Source organism: Phyllostomus discolor, chromosome 15 (assembly GCF_004126475.2).
Source record: "Phyllostomus discolor isolate MPI-MPIP mPhyDis1 chromosome 15, mPhyDis1.pri.v3, whole genome shotgun sequence".
Classification (NCBI taxonomy): Eukaryota; Metazoa; Chordata; class Mammalia; order Chiroptera; family Phyllostomidae; genus Phyllostomus; species Phyllostomus discolor.
The window spans coordinates 11173637-11192584 of NC_040917.2; the positions used below are offsets into that span (position 1 = coordinate 11173637).

At 39.0% G+C, this 18948-nt stretch overlaps 1 protein-coding gene across 1 annotated transcript in view; it reads left to right on the forward strand.

Moving 5' to 3' along the window:
• Positions 1-6853: 6853 nt before the first annotated feature.
• KMO (kynurenine 3-monooxygenase) overlaps positions 6854-18948 on the forward strand; it is a 42296-nt gene continuing 30201 nt past the window's right edge. The window contains 3 exon segments of the mRNA XM_028531416.2: positions 6854-7058; positions 17608-17677; positions 18173-18270. Of these exon segments, the coding sequence (XP_028387217.1) occupies positions 7005-7058; positions 17608-17677; positions 18173-18270 (222 nt within the window). The 5' untranslated portion in view covers positions 6854-7004.

Consider the following 18948-nt stretch of genomic DNA (forward strand, 5'->3'; position numbering starts at 1 on the left):
TTGTCTCGTCTTTTCTGTTGCTTGGAAGGAGATGACAGTTGATCAAGAAGAACCACTGGATTATGGTCCCGAAACCAAAGTCCAGTAAGCCAAGCTTTTAACAGTTGGTCTCTGTCGAAGCTCTTAATAACACTTTTTATGTCATTTTGTGGCATATGAATTTGACTCATATGTATTTAAAATATGAAAGTTTCAGGGATGTCCAACCTGCAGCCCAGGATGGTTGTGAATGCAGCCCAACACAAAATCATAAATTTACTTCAAATATTATGTGATTTTTTTGTGTATGATTATGTGTCACAGTGTACTTAACATGTGGTCCAAGACCATTCTTCCAGTGTGGCACAGAGATGCCAGAAGTTTGGACACCCCTGGATAATAGAACATAATAATTGAACTACAATCAAAACACTCCATAAAATGCACTGGAATTCTTTATACCTCATTATTTCCTCCCTTTGTCAACTGACGAGTCAGAAATCACTAAAATATTTGATGAAAAAGTGAAACCAAGGATTCGTTAGAAGTTAAAGTTTCGGAATAAAAGAGAAACAAGAATTGAAAGATAATGCAACGGTTTAAGAAAACAGTGAACCATCTCTCCCATTTACATTTACATTTACATTTATTTACATTTATTAATTCCACCAATAAAAGTTCCACCAATTCCACCAATAAAAGGCAAACAATGTTAACCCTAAAGCTTAATGTGAACATAATGTTGCTCATGTCATCTCTGGTTTGACAGAAAACTACAGAAACAGACATTCCCTAACAATTGCTATCATTTCCTAGGAAATGCCAAAATTTTGAGGTATTTGCTTAATACCCTTTAAAAATAAAAGAAATAACAAATTACTAATAATGAAGTGGCATTTTCTTCCCCTTTATCGATTAAAATGATTTCCCATCTGCAAAAGCAATACATAGTTCCAATTTTATTTCAATGAAATGTATATTCATTTGAAACAATATTATCAGTATGTGGTTATGGGGCTAGACAAATGATTGGAATTTGGCAAATATTGGCTTAGTTCATTATTTTCATTACTTAATAAGGAAAATGTAATGTGTCTTAATAATGAAATAATTACTGTTAAAATCAATTTCTAAGCCCAATATGAAGCCACTCCTGGCCAGGGTGTCATGTCAACACAGAAACTGGGATGACTTTTGTGTCCTTGTAAGTGGACTTGACCAGAAATGCAATATATTCAGTTGGCCAGTCTCCAAACTCCAAACCAATCCTGGGCATCTCACACCCTATAAAGATGACTACATGGCCCTAACCAATCAGATGTTTTCTATTTCTCTCTTCCTAGTTTTTTATTCTTTATCCTCTAAAAGTTTCCTGCCTTCTTCCCCCATTTGGCAGTTCTCTAAAAGAATGCAGTCAGCCCTGGCTGGCGTAGCTCAGTGGATTGAGCGCAGGCTGCAAACCAAAGTGTCGCAGGTTTGATTCCCAGTCAGGGCACATGCCCAGGTTGCAGGCCGTGACCCCCAGCAACCGCACATGGATGTTTCTCTCTTTTTCTCTGTCTTTCTCCCTCCCTTCCCTCTCTAAAAATACATAAATAAATAAAATATTTTAAAAATGCAGTCCATTTCATGAAGTCTTACATAAAGTTTGCTTGTATCACCTAAACTGTTCTCCATTCCTCATTTTTTAATAATCATTATTTCATAGTGAATATGTAATGTAAATGCTTTTAAATCCATGGTTGACACTGGCCATCTTCATTTTGAGATGCAACATCTCGCTATGGAAAATAACGTTTGTATTTTGCTTAGAGGTTTGTGGCGCTTTTCTACTTCGAACTTTGCCTCACAACAGTATTAGCCTGCTTTCTTCTTGCTGATTTTTACGTGGTGTGCCCACGTGTCTTCCTGTCCACATTGTAGGACTTGATGTCCTGCCATGAGGGTCAATAAACACTGCAATGATTTCTCTTTCCTTTGTTCTTAATCTCAATACCTTGTTGTCAAAATTGGCAATAAGTTTCAATTCTTATCAGTCCAAACATTCTCATTATTTTAAAGACTTTGAAGAGTCCAATTTAGGATACCTGTGGGTCTGGGAGATTACTAGAGGAGTTCTTAGAGGAAATTATATTAATAAGATATTTAGATAATTGGGGGAGAGTTTGGGACTGAATTTATGATGTTTAGATAATTCAGCAATAAAAAGGGCAATTATTAAATTGAGAAATTAAAATAGTTGTATTTTGGCCCTGGGTGGTGTAGCTCAGTGAATTGAGTGCCAGCCTGCAAACCAAAGGATTGCTGGTTCAAGTCCAAGTCAGGGCACATGCCTGGGTTGTGGGCCAGGTTCCCAGTAGGGGGCATGAGAGAGGCAACCACACAGGGATGTTTCTCTCCCTCTCTTTCTCCCTTTCTTTCCCTCTCTCTAGAAATAAATAAATATAAGCTTTTTTTTAAAAGTTGTATTTTGCAAGAAAGGGAGAAAGCATCATTAAATGTGGCCATAGCTATACTAAATCAAATACGAAATTTAGTTCTAACTGAAATGATGATATAATTATCTTAAAAGAATGGAGAGATTAAAAGACGTGAATCCCCAGTTTCAGTAGTGAGAAATCATAACTCAAACCCACAAACTAAAATCAAGGAAGAAGTACTCATGTTGGCATGGTAATTGGAGATTTGGGACATGTACACCCTGAAGTTGGAAATGATGGTTCTGCTCAGGGCCAGATGGCAGAGAGGTAGAGAGAGCAATTACTGTTTATGTTGAATGTCTCACAGGACTGTTTGACTCTTGTAAACACATACAATGAAACTTTTAAAAACACCAAAATTAACAGCCACACGAAAGCTGACCAACTCTCCGTTCCTCCGAAAGAGAAGACACAAATCAAATCTTCTAGTCATATGCTGGATTTCATATTTTTTCAAGGTCATGGCCCCTGTAATTGTCCACCCTTTTCCCTTCATCATCAGTTTACTTCTCTTTATTGGACCATTGCCTGAAGTCATTCTGTAGCTTTGCTGTATTATCTCCCATGTTGAAAACAAAACCAAACAGATAAACAACCACCATGACTTTGGGGACCACTTGAACTACCTCTGCATTTCTGTGACAGATCAGCTCACCACCTTCACCTCCCTCTCCTCCAACTTGCTGCCATCTGTCACGTGACTCCACTGATACTGCTCATCAGATTCACCAATGACCTCCCAGATGCAAATCCAGCAGACAGTTCTCCACATTTTGGGCCACACAGATGCAACCCACACTTCCTGCCCTTGGCAAAAATCTCCTTCTTGATCTTTGCAATCTGAGCTCGCTCTCCTGCTTTTTGTCGGCTATTCTTGGCAGTCTTCCTTTCCAGCTCCTCGCTTGTGAATGAGGAAGAGCCCAGGGCTCAGTCCTAAATCATCTTTTCTTACTCTTCACTAAATGAAAAACAAGCTTTTTAGTGAACCTCAGGTTTGAGTTAACCAGAATCCTAACTTTACGCCACGTGGCACATTAAAAGAGCCATTCTTATTTTATTTAAATACTTACTTCCTTTTCTATTCATCCCCTATGCCTGTTCTCCTTTCAGACCCCCAGGAAACTATTACAGTATGTTTATTTTGTATCATTTTATTCGTGTGTATTCTTATAAAATATATACAGTTTTCTGTGTATTTGTAAAATTTCATGTAAATAATATTAAAATACACATGCTATTCTCTTTCTCATCTGCAATTTTCTAGGTCAATTTTCTTTCCTCTGGCGAGTTATTCATTCACAGTTTTTGATAACATTTTTATTCTGAGGTACCAATGATCCCAGACTTATTTTTCCAGCCCTGACTTCTCCTCTGTGTTTCAAATTCAAATATCCAACTGGATGCTTATCATTTATATTTTAATTATCTATCTCAATACTCACATCTCAAACTTAACATACCCAAAGGATAAGACTCAATTACCATCCCCATACCATTATTTAATATGCAGCAGATGGTACCATCAGTTACTCAAGCTAGAAATGTGGGAGCCCTTGATTCTTGAATTCTGCCCTTGTTCCCCAACACGTACATACACTATGCCCAGTTTGCCAGCAAATCCTGGCCATTCTATGTCAAAATTATATCTTGAGTCCATCTACTTTTCTCCCCTTCACTTGCACTAATATTTATCTGTTCGTCAAATAAGTAAATAAGTAAGCCAGGTTTCATAAGAGTAAATTTCATATGATGGCAAGTGCAGTAAAAAATAAACAGGACCATATTTAAAGAATAATGGGATAAGTACGTCTTTTCAATAGAGTGAGCAAAGTAAGGACTGTGTATTTGACCAGAGATCTAAACGCCGAGTGAAAAGACAGGAGGAGAATACTCAGGCAGTGAGCAAAGAGCCTACTGGAATAAATAAACATTTATTGAGCAAGCTGAGTTCATTGAACAGAGTGAGGCAATATTCTCTTAACGCCAAAAGAAAAAGAATGACGAAAACAACAGAACAAATATTGCATCCATTAATCTCTGCTACTAATGCTGATTTGTTAAATTTATAAACGCGTAGAGAGAAGTGGAAATATTGAGTGTCAGATGCTCCTCTTGCATTTTTAAACTATTCAACTGAACATTTTAAAAAGCCACATTTAAAATTTAAGCATACAAGACACTTGAAATCAAATGGTTGAAAAAATATACTATGTAAATGCTAACTAAATTGATATCAGACAGTTAAACTTCAAGGCAAAAATCACTCCTTGTGATAAAGAGATTGCTTCATAATAATAAAAGCTTTATTTTGCTAGTAACGTAGCAATTTTAAATGTGGTTTGGTCCATATGGAGAGAAACTCAAGGAAATAAGTACCAATCACACTATAGATTTTTTTATACACATAGTGTATTCCTGACTACAATGAATTTTTTTAGAAATCAATACCAATTGGATATCTATTGGATATCCCATCTATTTGGAACTTGAATACATTTCTCTTCTACGCTGTCCTGAAATTACTAGCCAGAACACTAAGGCAATCATTTAATCAATAGGAAAGAAAGATAAAAAACTATCCTTATAATTATAGTAAAAAGAAATAAAAGAATCTAAAGATTATTAGAATTAGTAAGAGAGTTCTGCAGTTTTACTGCATATAAACTCAACAACCAAAAATAAATTGTATTTCTACATACTATCAACAGCAGAAAATGAAATTAAAGATACAATTTACAATAAAATAAAACTATTAATACACTAGAAATAAATCTAAAAGGAGCATATATAAAACTTTGAGAGAACTTGGAGAAGATCTAAACAAATGGAGAGATAAAACCTTTTTAAGGATTGAAAAACTCAACATTCTAAATATGTTATTCTTTCTCGAAATGGTCGTAACTTCAAAGCAATCCCACTAAAAAATCTCAACAGAGCATTTTTGTTTTTATTTTTTTCTTGGTGGAATGAACAAAGCTATTCTAAAACTGAGATGAGAATGCAAAACGCTAAAACAATGGTCAAGAAAATTATGAAGAAGCACAAAGCAGGCAGAGTTGCTCAAGCTGTGAGGGCTCATTTTAAACACAGTAATTTGGCTGTGGAATTGGCACTGGAATAAGCAAGTGTAGAACAGATGAAATAGAACAGAAACCTAGAACCAGACCCACACACATGTGAGCCTGGACCTAAGACAAAGGCAGTCGTGGGAAGAAAAAAGTCTTTTTGTTCGGGAGCACTGGGGAAAATTGGGTATTCACTTGGAAAAGAAAATTCTGGCTCCTATGTGTAAAAATGAACTCCATGTTGATTATAGACTTAAAAATAGAAAGTGAAAAGGGTGGCTTGGTAAGCATCTGCTTGTATATTATTCCTGTTGGTGGCATTATACAACTATCATTATCCTTGATGATTATTATGACTCACTTGTACGAATCCTTCATTTTCCTCTGAAAACTTTTCTAATGTTTAAATAGATATATTTACAGTATGTCATAAGTTTTAATGTGCTCTCATGATAAATGATAAATCTTTTAGAAGACAACACAGAATGAATAAATAAAATATCTACCAGCAAAACAAGCAAGACAACACAGAATGAATAAATAAAATATCTACCAGCAAAAAAGTTTTCTAGCAACTCTATACTTATCCACAAGGGGTCACTATTGAACGATATTTAACTGGAGCTTTTGATCAGGGAAAAACTGTTCTGAATTCTCCCTATTCTCACTAGGAAGAGAAGAAGCGTCATCTTTTGTTTATTTAGCACCAGCCACATCATCTTAAAAAATAATAAGATATGTTTAAAATAAGATGAAAGAAGACAAAGAAATGGGAAGATAATATGAAGCCAGGAATGAGTTTACAAGAAACATATTATTAATCATCTCCCCTACTGATAATGCACAAGTAAGGGTCTCAAGTTCCTAGCGTCCAATGCTAGTGGGGGGTGGGGTGCGGGAAGGAAATATGATCAGTTTACACAATTCAAAATCATTCTGCGAGAATACTAAGAATAGGCAATTTTTTCCCTGATAGACTCTGTTAAAGACAATCTGTGAGAATACTTTCATTGAACTTCCTGACAGGTCTTAATAACAAAAATAACAATTCACTTATGAAATCATAACATCTCACTCTCAAAAGGAAGTTTAAGATGCTTTGGGATGTCAGACAAGGGAAATTTCATTCATGGTTAGTTATGAATGAAAATGAAAGTAAGAAAGTAAGAAAGTACATGCAGTAGAAAAAGAAGAAGAAAAGCCCTAAGACTGCGCTTCAAAAATGTGGTGTCTACACATAAGATAAAGAGTGCCTCCACTTGGGTGCATTTGTCAAAATACGGTTAATGTAATGCACTTGCTTTTTTTTCTTGAAGCGGAGCTGATTGCGCTTTGGGCTGATAAGGGGTTAAATGCCACTTCTTCGCTCAAGAGGAATTAGCCCAAACCCTGTGGCTGGCTGGGCTTCCGCAGTATAAAGGCTGGGGCAGACCTGTGTGTAGGAGCTAAGGGTTCCTCTGTGACAGACACTTCGGCAGTCATGGATTCATCGGACATCCAAAGGACAAAAATCGCTGTCATTGGGGGTGGCTTGGTAAGCATCTACTTGTATATTATTCCTGTTGGTGGCATTATACAGCTATCATTATCCTTGATGATTATTATGACTCACTTGTACGAATCATTCATTTTCCTCTGAAAGCTTTTCTAATGTTTAAATAGACGTATTTACAATATGTCATTAAGTTTTAATGGGCTCTCATCCAGGGAAGGTATTTTATTTCCATTAAACACAAAGGTGTCTGTTTTCCCTTGTCATTTCGATTTAGCATTTTTGGAAAAACAGAAAATTGAATTTATCAATTGCCAAGTTGATTTTTAAAAAATTTTTAAAGATTTTACCTATCCATTTTTAGAGAGGGAAGGGAAGGAGAAAGACAGAGAGAGTGAAACATCAATGTGCGGTTGCTGGGGGCCGTGGCCTGCAACCTAGACATGTGCCCTGACTGGGAATCGAACCTGTGATGCCTGGTTTGCAGCCCGGGCTCAATCCACTGAGCTACGCCAGCCAGGGCAAGTTGATTGTTTTTTTTTTTTTTAATTACTGTAAATAGTCATTTTGATGAAAATATTTGCCACACTTTGGTTAATAATTCATGCTGTCTAATAAGAATAAAAGTGTTAAGAAACAGGAAGCTAATGCAAACTTAACCATGTTGGGTGCTTGCTCGTTATTTGAGTGGTTGGAATTGATACCTATCTGATCACCCCGGGCATGGCAGTGTGGTGCCCCCTCACTGAGCAGGTGAGATGACGTCCAGGGGACATGCCCGCTGTGTAGCAGGACACAGTAGGAGGTCCCTCTGCTTCCACTGTCATCGTACCAAAGCCAGCTCTCTTTAACATGGGACTGCCTCCGTGAACTGTATTTTTTTCCTTCTCATCAGAATATCCCCCTGAGTTAAAGTTTAATCCTTTGTTTTCTCCTTTGGGCTAACCATTTGTAGGCTGTTAACTCCTAGGTATTCATTCACTCATTTATTTACTCAACAAGCATGTATTGAAGTCCTAGTATGTGCCAGACACTGTTCTAGGCAGCATAAGGATTAGTGTATTTAATACCCCTATGTTTACATAGTGTATGCTAATACTGTCTTTGGTTCTGCCTTTCTTATTTTTCCCCTGAAGTACTATATGACAGTTCCTCTAACATTTCTGGTTCTAAATTTCAAATGCTAAGAAATGTCATGGCATGCCATGTTAGTCCATGCATGTGACATATGTTGTCATTTCTTCCTACCGGGCTTCAGTCCAATTCTTTCCTAGCAAGATTTCGCACAAAATGAGAATGTGTGTATGATACAGCACCTTACTGAGCACCTGCTATGTGCCAACATTGCTTTAGATACTGGAGGTTCAATGGTGAAATAATTTCACTGAGAGCACTTGGAAAGAAAGGCAAGGCAGGTACTCCTGTAAGAGTATCTTAAAGAGTATCTGATGAGCATGTGGTCAGGGACAGCCTCTTCTGAGGAAGGGACAGATGACAAGAGACCTGAAGAATCAGAAAGAAGCCACCCTGTGAAGGGCTACAGGAAGATCACTCCAGGCAGAGGGAACAGCACGAAGAGAACCATGAAGTGACACCATGTGGGACACATTCAAGGAGCGGATGGAAGGGCAGAAAACATGGGGCTGCAGAGACTGCGAGAGCCATACCTCCTGCACCTCAGAGGGCAAGGCAAGACGGTTGGATCTTATTCCAGGCACAATGGGAAGTCATCCGAGGGCTTTCGATAGGAAAGTGAGCTGTGGTTTTTAAAGATTCCTCAGCCTATTAGATGGAAAAAGCCTGGGAAAATTATAACAAGACAGGATAGACCAGTTTATTCCCCACAGAAGGTTTTTAACTTCATGAGTCTAATAATTGTCTCATTTTGGGGTCCTGCTGCCTTTTCTTCCTGGGGTCCGCCACATTGTGGATGAGGCACGGGAAATTCACACGGACTACCAAGTCCTGTGGAGGAAAAGGGACGACATGGCTTTTCTCTCAAGAGGAGGAAAAAAGCTTCAGCCCTTGCCATGACAGGCCTTTATTTCTTTTCTGGGAACATGACATGATGGTCCTCCTTTACTATGCACAGGTTCGCTTTAGGTAGAAAACAAAGGAGCTGATGCCACTAGTCACATCACAGAAGAAGGATATTTGCAAATGAAAAGGGACAAGTGGTTGAACCAGTTACACTTCATACTGGGGAGGTTTAGCACAGATTTTAGGAAGTTACAGTAAGCACTTGCTGCCTCAATTCAGGGCGAGGGAGTTTCAGCAAAAGCAAGTCTCATAGCAGCCTAGCTACAATGCAGGCCTGATTCCCCACGGGAGAACCTATCCATGGACGTGGGTCCTGTCTGGGCCGACGCCACGCAGAACAGTCTCCTATAGGCTACCCTGATGCCTTCTATAATCAAACGCACTAAAATATTCTGTGTGCGTGAATTTGCTTTCCAAACAAAGTGGGGAATCACATTCTTAGGAGCTGTGGGGATTAGAAGCAAGACAATGCTGTCCCTTGAATGCTGTTGTAAGGAATGCAGTTCTTTGAAGGACTTAACTTTTAAAAAAATTTGAAAAACCATCGCTACTTTTCTGGCTAGAAGGAGTTGGTGTAGCTTTCCAAATTTAACAAGTGAGTCTAGGGAAAAAGGGCTGCCCTTCAAGCTGTCTTCCTTTGCGTTGAACTGATACATCTCTTTGCTTCACAAAGCAACAAGCCAGAGAAGGCAGAGAAGCAAGGCTCTCCAACCTGAACATCTTTCCTTAAGCTCTGTCCCTACTCAGGTCCTTGGTAGTGAGAAACGCTGCCCCTGACGACTCTTCCCAGCATTTGCAGGTGGGATGGAACGATCAGAGCCAAAGAGAGCTCTTCCAGAGACAGCTTCAGCTGCCGGAACCCTCATTTTTTTAGTGGAAGCCTAGAACTTTCGCTAAAAGGCCTGCTGAACACTCTTGGTCAGCTGTCGCCTCCTGTTGCCTGTCCACCCACTGTTCTGGCACACGCTCTGAAGGTGTATTTTAGGGTACTGTTACAGGGTTTCTTCTGTCTCCCCTGCTGACAAGCAACCCCACTACAGTGTGTTGTGATTCGTCCTTCCTATAATTGGCCCATCCCAATTCTCCATTAAAAGGTACTTAAAGGGGACACTCGCTGAGGCAACCCCTGCATTTCATGATGGAATATGCATCATTGTGGCCTGCCCCAGGGGTTCCAGTCGAGTGAGCGGCCTCTGCTGATAAAATTGCCTTTGAGGCAGCTTGACCTTGATGTTGAGAGTTTGTGTGTCTCACAGCTGTCGATGTTAGGTTCTGTCTTGGATGAAGAATCAGCCCTAGGTGGTGCTCCTGCCCCGTCTCCTTAGGATCTTTCCATTTCACTGCTCACTCTTTACCCTGTTTCATGGGATAGAAACCTCATTAGACAGGGAGGGGGCCGAGCATATAGGGGCCTGCGATCAGCTAGATGCCCAGGAAATCTTACTCTCTCTGGGTCTCAGTTTCCTCATTTGGGCTAAAACTAGGTCCCTAACTCTTTTAACTCTAAAATCTCACTGTTTTCCTTCATACTTCCTTACTCACAGATCTCCAGCTTTATTTTAAATATAGTCCTTATAAAAGCAGGAATAGGGGGTCACCAGAATTTTAATTCCCTCCAAGGTAAGTCTTAGACACATATAGACTGTTAAATGTTTTACAGTCTTGGGTCATCTCCGAGTTCACTTCATTTATTGCCCAGTGAGCAGTATCTGGAGTAGATGCCATTACTTTAGACAGTTCAAGCTTTGTTAACTCTCTGAAGAGAATGTGCTTGTCTTTTCTTTTTATCCTAAAATATTCCCAGAAGATTTTATCCTAAAATATTCCCAGATTTGTCTATCTGTTGATACATATTCATCCATCCATCTATTTGTATATACATTCACATAATGTTGATGGTAATCTAAATTGGTACTTTTTCTGTAAGATAATGTGAATGTGTATATATATATATATATATATATATATATATTTAAGATATATGTATGTAATCTTAAAAATATGAGGGAATTGCAGAAGGCAGCAGCAGCTACTCCTCCCATACAGTTGGCCTCAGGATGGCATTGCATTTTGAGAAACAATTGTCCTTTAACCAAAAAGACATCAAAAACGATTAGGATAGTTAATGCGTTCTCTTAAAAACAAACAAACATGGAGTATCTTCAAAACCTCCTAAAAATAATCTTGCCCCATTCCTTTTCGATCTCTTTCATGTGCTTTGCAGCTAAAGTCCATCTCCTACATTCTAAGTTGTCCAAATCCTCTCCCCAAGTCATTGCAGACTCTCTTTTTCTCCCTTCTCCCTGCATCCTTGCTATGAAAGGCCCAAGAGCCAATGGGGCAGAAAGATGGTGTGGATCTTTGGAGTTTCTGTGGATTTGGTCCCTTTCACTAAAACTTGCCCTTTGGCAGACCATTTCCTTATGGTGATTCTATCAGAAGAAATGAGTGTGCAACACACAGTTGTTTATAATTCTAAAAAATTTAAAAAACCCAAGTCTCCAAATATGAGGTCACTGAATATGTTGAAATGTAGCTCAACTATTAAATATTTTGATTTAAAATTTTTTCTGACATGGAAATATATTCACAGTATACTATTCATTTTTTTAAAGAAATCATAAAATATAGAGCTTACTATCCTTTTTAAAAGAAATATCATGTGGTCCTGGCTGAATAGCTCAGTTGGTTAGAATGTTTTCCTGGTACACCAAGGTTGTGGGTTTGATCCCTGGTCAGGGCACATAAAAGAAGTAAACAATGAATGCACGAATAAGCAGAACAACAAATCTCAATCTCTCTTTCTCTCTCCCTCTCTCTCTCTCTCTCTCTCTCTCCAAGATCAACTAAAAAACAACTTAAAAAAGAAATATTATGTGTTTCATATACATAGAAAATGTTAACACTGGTTCTCTCTGGTTGTAAGATTGTGGGTGATTACTTTTTCTTTTTGTTTATCTGTATTTTTAAGTCTTTATTTAAAAGCACTGAGTTCTTACTAAGTATTAGGTACTGTGGTTTGTATCACAAATAGACTGGTAAAATACTGGTCGTACAAACATTACTCTCTGAGCATGTACAGCCTGCTGAGGAAATCAGAAAGGATGTAAATAAATAATTTAATTCACTTTGAGAGATGTTAAAGTGCATATATACATTCATAGAATTACAGAAGAAAAGGCAAATAAGTCTTTTGGAGGAAAGAGGTGTCAAAATTGCACTGGAAGAAATAAAACTATTTACAGATGAAATTATACATAAAAACCCTACAGACTCCATAAAAAAACACTGTTAGAACTAATAAACAAATTCAGTAAAGCTGTAGGATACAAAAATCAAAAAAATGATTCCATTTAAAATTGCATGAAAAAGAATAAAATGTAAGAAAAAATTTAACCAAGGAGGTGAAAGGCCTGTATATTGAAAACTAGAATACATTAATGAAAGAAATTAAAAACAAACACCAGAATAAGAAAAAATGAAGGGAGGGAGGGAGATAGAAAGGGAGGCGGGAGGAAGGAAGGAAAGGAGGAAGGAAGGAAGGACTAAAGATATCAAATTTGAAGGAAGGCTAAACATTTTTCAGATATATTTAATATAAGGCAGGAAAGGACAGTTTGGACAAAAGGAACATTATATTTAGATGCATGTACATATAAAAATGCATGGTGTATTAAGGAAATATATACTGATTTTGGTATGTACACTTCTTACAGATAGTGCATGGGAATAGCAAGAAATGAGCTAGAGGGAGAGACTGGGGTCACGTGTAAGAATCCTTTATGTCATGTTGGAAACTTGAGACTTTTCTAAAAACTTCTGAGAGCCAATAAAGGATTTAACACAGAAAAGGCCTCATCCAATTTCCATTTTAGACAATGCCTAGGGAGGAGTTTGGCTTGAACAGGTAGCAGCTGAGGGACGGGGACGGGAGGGATATTGGAAAATTTGCAGTAGTCCTGGTAGAGGGTAATGAGGGCCCCGTGAAAGGAGATATGGGTAGGAGATCTATGCTGAGAAAGATGCAAGAGGAACAACCAATAGCACCTGTTGCTTAGTTCAGTGTGGATTGGTGGGTAGAGAGGGCTGGTAATGTTCTCCGAGGTATCCTGGTTGGCTGAAACGGTGGGCAAGCTGCCACTCTCTGAGAGACGGAATACGACAGGAGAAGCTTTTGAAGGCTGAAGGATGGGAATGAGTTGGATCTGACACACAGGAAGGCAGAAGTCAGAATTCAGAGAGAGAGACACAGGACAGAGAAAAAGTCCTCAGCCAGGTTTCCTAACACCCCCGCAGCAAGCGTACGGGACATCCACCTTAGCATCATCAAAGGAGAAAACAATCAAGACTACTTAGCCTTAGGGACGAAATCCAGATGCGACACATCAGCGAGTCCAGGCTAAGAATTAAATAATAAAACAATATTTGGCTCACCATATACCATTGTAGCTAATGTCACAGTTGCTAACAGGATGAAGACATTTTTCTGCACTTATGCCATAGTAAGTGGAGTTAACAGTCCAGTTCTTCTCCTTCCACTGATGTGTCCTAAGATCCAACCCTTGATCCACAGGCTGGTGCTCAGAGCCGTGTCAGCCAGGGCCAGAGGTCAAATTCTTGAGACCAAAGTCTAATTCTGTGAGTAGGAAGTACAAACAGGCTTTTTAAAAGTTATCTGGTGACAGACTCAGATGAAATCTTAGGAAGAGTTCTATATGCTTTATTAAGTCAAAAGTAGTTGACAAGTTGACACATTTTTAACACTACGTTATCAGACTAATTTCAAACACATTACAATAAAGAGGTAGAAAATGCGTAAAATTTTAATCATCTTGATGCCCTTCCTGTCAGGGTCAGCATTTACGAATAATCACAGCTGGAGAGGTCACCTGGGAACCAGCAGGAATTTAGTGAATCCTAATATTATACAAAACACCCAGGAAGGATATCTAATCATTGTCATTACAAAAAAGTTGTCATGTAATGTTTTTAATTGGTGACCTGGGCATCAGTCATGGGCAGGGTGGGGCCAAAAGACATGACCTACAAAGAAGGAAGTAAGAGAAGACAGGGAAAAAATGGAAAAGGAGAAGAACAGAAAACTGGGTAAATCCACCATTATGTAACCAAGGAATCTCCTCAGAGCTCTGCTTACTCACCAAAAGGCTAGACCACTTGTTAATAAAACTTTGACTTTACAAATTTATTTTATGGCCAAACGAGTTTCCTATTCTGGACTTTTGGTGCTTCAAAATAAATTGAGAGACTTTCCAGAATTGCTCATGTCCTTAAGAGAATTGTCCTATCTTTATCAAGGCTTACTTCCAAGAACTGGCACCTTGATTGTTTCTGCTGGTCCCAGGAGTCTCCCCCACCCAGCGTCTTCAGTTCCGTCTACTCTCTCTTCCCTATTCATTCTCAGAACCAGCTGTGCCTCCTGTGAGAGTTTGTGGCAGGTTCCGAGTGGCGTACACACATTTTCCCTCCCATTTATATCTTTATAGTAGTTTTAGTGGGGTTTTTTTTTGCCAGTGTAACAACAAAGAAGTTACCGACAGTTATTCCTGATTAAGCACCCTTTACAGAAAGTGAGAAGAGGAAATAAATTAGAGTCTAAATGTACTCTTTTAGCCACATGACTAATCCTCCTAGCTGAAATTCTGTCACATCCACCCATATTTTTCTTGTCTTTTAGTTTTATTTAAATCTCAGTTACACAGAACTGGAATTATCACAGGCTTGATCATGCATGTCTTGGTTGGCCTTCTAAAATATTAAATAAGCGAATTGCTTTGCAAACAATTAAGTCTGGAAAATTTTCATACACTTCCTGGTTTAAATAGGGATTGGCTTATGTTTGTTTTTAATTGCCACCACCAGTCTATAGGAATTGAATAATATAAAGAAAGTCAGGTGGTCGCGGTATCACTGAATGGTAAGAGGAAATGCAAGAACTGAACCATAGGAATATTTTTTAAAAGAACACATAAGTAGGCCCTGGCTGACATAGCTCAGTGGATTGAGCGCGGGCTGTGAACCAAAGCATCGCAGGTTCGATTCCCAGTCAGGGCACATTCCTGGGTTGCAGGCCACGGCCGCCAGCAACCGCACATTGATGTTTCTCTTTCTCTCCTTCTCCCTCCCTTCCCTCTCTAAAAATAAATAAATAAAATCTTTAAAAAAAAGAACACATAAGTGCTTAGATACTAAGGTACCTTCAAGGAGAGGAGTAAAAACACATGTGAACTAGATAGATGAAGCCTCGGGCCCTTCTGTGTCTGCCCCTGGCCTGCCTAATAGGTGCATAGAGGGAAGACCACGTGAAGAGACATCAGGAGAAAAGGACCCTCTACAAGCCAAGGAGAGAGGCCTGGAGCAGATCCTGCCCTCCCAGCCCTCAGAAGGAACCAACCCTGCTGACACCTTGATTTCAGACTTCCAGCCTCCAAAACTGAGACAGCAAGTATCTGCCCTTTAAGTCAGCTGGCTCGTGGTACTTTGTGAAGACAGCACTAGGAACCAAATACAAAGAGCTTATCATGGTTGAAAGTTACATCCTTGGGTGATTTGATGGTAATCTCTCCTGCTCAACCCACTACATCAGGACTGGTTTTGCGTGAGCTCAAAAAAGAGATCTGGGTAGGAGATGGGAGTTTTTGCACCTCCATTGATGGGGAAGATGGACTAGGAAGCAGGTCTGAGATTCTTTAACATCGGATTGTCTTTCTTTGAAAGGGGAAAAGAGGGAAAGCCCAGAGGTGCATGGGGGAAAAAAAAGCAGAAAATTAAAAACAGTGTTGGTGTTTCAAGAAGAGAGGCTTGTTAACAGCATTGATTAAATGCTGCTGAACATTCAGCTGTGATCATTGAATATGGGTGATCTCACCCAATTTATATTGCTAGTGATGGGGCAGCAGATAAATCATGGCAACCTATATAAAGCTTTAAGGAAGGCAACACTATAAAGCTTTGAGAAGACAATAGACAAAATATTCTTCATAATGTCAGAGAGGGGAAAGACTTTAAAAGATACCAAATGCATTAATAATAATGTAAAACATTGATAAATGTGACTACCTGAACTAAAGAGTTTCTCATCTTTAAAACATGCTATAGAGTTTAAAAAGCAAGCCACACAATAGAAGAAGATATTTGCAACATTTAAAAATGGCAAAGACTCTGTACTCAGATCTATAACTAACTGTTTGAATCAATAGAAAAAAGAAGTCACTAACCCAATAGAAAATGGGCAAGAGACTCTGCAGACATTTGATAAACAAGTAGATTGAAACGGTCAATCGATATATGAAAAAGTGTTCAACCTCTTTAGTTACCAGACATACGCAAATTCAAGCACTCCTCCCCAGCTTACCCTCCAATTGCAATGTTTAAAAGTTTGAACATACTAAGTGCTGGCAAAGATGAACTCCCAGAAGCTGCTGGTTGGAAAACACATTATTGCAAAATGTTGGAACAGATGGCATAATATGGGTGAAGAAACACAAGCCTTTGTACAAGGATTCCATTTCTGAGTATAAACCTCTAGAGAAAAATCATGCACATGTGTATACGGGATTCATGCACAAAAATGTTCTTTGCAACATTATTAATAATATCCCCCAACCAGGAAACACTCAAACGCCTTCCACTAGTAGAATGGCTGGACCCTCTGTGAGGTTTCATACAATGATGAATCAAACAGTAATGAACTTGGATAACCTGGGGTTTACATGCAACCACATGGATGAATCTCCTAAGCATATTATTGTGTTAAAGAAGCAAAATGCAGCCCTGGCTGGCGTAGCTCAGTGGATTGAGCACGGGCTGTGAACCAAAGTGTCGCAGGTTCAATTCCCAGTCAGGGTACATGCCTGAGTTGCAGGCCAGAACCCCCAGCAACTGCGCATTGATGTTTCTCTCTCTCTCTCTCTCTCTCTCTCTCTCTCTCTCTCTCTCTCTCTCTCTCTATCTCCTTCCCTTCCCTCCCTAAAAATAAATAAATAAAATCTTTTTTTTAAAAAAGAAGCAAGATGCAAAAAAATACACAAGTGTGATTCTAATTATATGATTCAAAAACAAGCCAAATTAACCTATATGGCTTAGGAATATATACCTAAGTGGTAACACTGTAAAGAAGCAAGGATGGGTTATCGCAAAAGTCAGCATACTGTTTACCGGTTGGTGAAAGGTTGGGGATTGTGGTTGGGGAGGTGGTGGGGCATCTTCAGGAGCATAGCAATGCTCTGCTTTTTGACCAAAGTGATGGTGATACGGGTGTTCGCTTTCTAAGTATACTGTATACTATATACATGTTTTATGATCTTTCTGTAGGAAAGTTACATGTGACAATAAAGAAGTAAAAATTCTATCTCTAAAATTATAAAATTTAATCTTGAATTATCCCATCATGCTTGCAAATGGTGCTTTCTGGTAGTGACTGAGTAAATCAGTGTGATAACTAAGTCACACTTGAGGCTTCATTTTGCCAGTAAAAATTCCCTGTACTGGTGGAATCAGATAAAAATATGAAAAAATTTGCTTTGAATTTTAGGTTGGATCATTAAATGCATGCTTCCTTGCAAAGAGGAATTTCCAAGTTGATGTATATGAAGCTAGAGAAGGTAAGACAATACTAAAAATGGTGAGATGTGGTTTTCATTCTCTGAGCTCTTTCTCTTTAGATTCTAAAAATATATTTTTAAAAAGTGAACTGTTCAAATTTTTAACCCTCAACTATCTCAATTAATTTAACACAAATGTACTATTATTTGTATTTCCTTTTCTTCTTTTTAAAAGATTTTAATTTATTTTATCTTTTAGAGAGAGGAAGGGAGGGAGAGAGGGAAAGAAACATCAATGTGTGGTTGCCTGTCGTATACACTCCCTACTGGGGACCTGGCCTGCAACCCAGGCATGTGCCCTAGACTGGGAATTGAACCGGCAACCCTTTGATTCACCGGCCAGCATTCAACCACTAAGCCACACCAGCCAGAGCAGTATTTTCTTTAAAAGAGTTAACAAGGCCTTTTAATCTGGTTCTGACCACACCAGTTGTTCATCCTGCCCTAGGAAACTTTAAGATGTGTGTAACATGGAGTCTACTTCCAATGTCTTAGATATCCGAATGGCCAAATCTGCACGTGGAAGAAGCATTAACTTGGCCCTTTCTTACAGAGGACGACAAGCCTTGAAAGCCATTGGCCTAGAAGATCAGGTACCTTGCTAATGCATTTTCCTTACAGAAGATAACACCTGCTGTTTTCCAGCAATCGCGTGGTCTAGCTTTCATCCTGGTGCAAAGGACTATCGAATGCCAAAAGCCTCTTCATACAGACTCATTCTACAGAGGTTTTCAAACTTCTAAATTGGCAAAAGGGTGAATATTTGATGCTTGAAGCACTTGGGGATCCAGAGCCTGATGCATGACCTGGGGCAGGGGACATTGCAACCCCACCTGATAATTCCTTCTGATGTGAGCTCTCAACAGGATGGCAGATCGCTGCTTACAGAGGAGTGAGCTCTGGATGTCATGGGGATGGTGGGAGGCAGGCAGACTCCATTCTTTTGGCTCTACAGAGCCATACTCTCTTACCCACAATTCTATGATGCAAAAACCTCTGAAAACAGAAAGCTTTTCATCATCCATCCAGCAGAAAATTTGACCTGATATAAGCCTTTTTACAGCCATACCCATTTTTTTCACTTGGTGTCACTATGTTTTACTCCAGAAATATTTTGTTTCATTATGGGCTGGTACCCCAGGCTCTGCTGGCTGGATGACAGCCACACATGCCCTGAACTACCTCTCAAAAACCTGAAAACTTCTGAATTCTGAAACCAATGGGCCCCAAGACCGTGGATAAGGATTGTGGGCCTGTAGTCGATTTTTCTA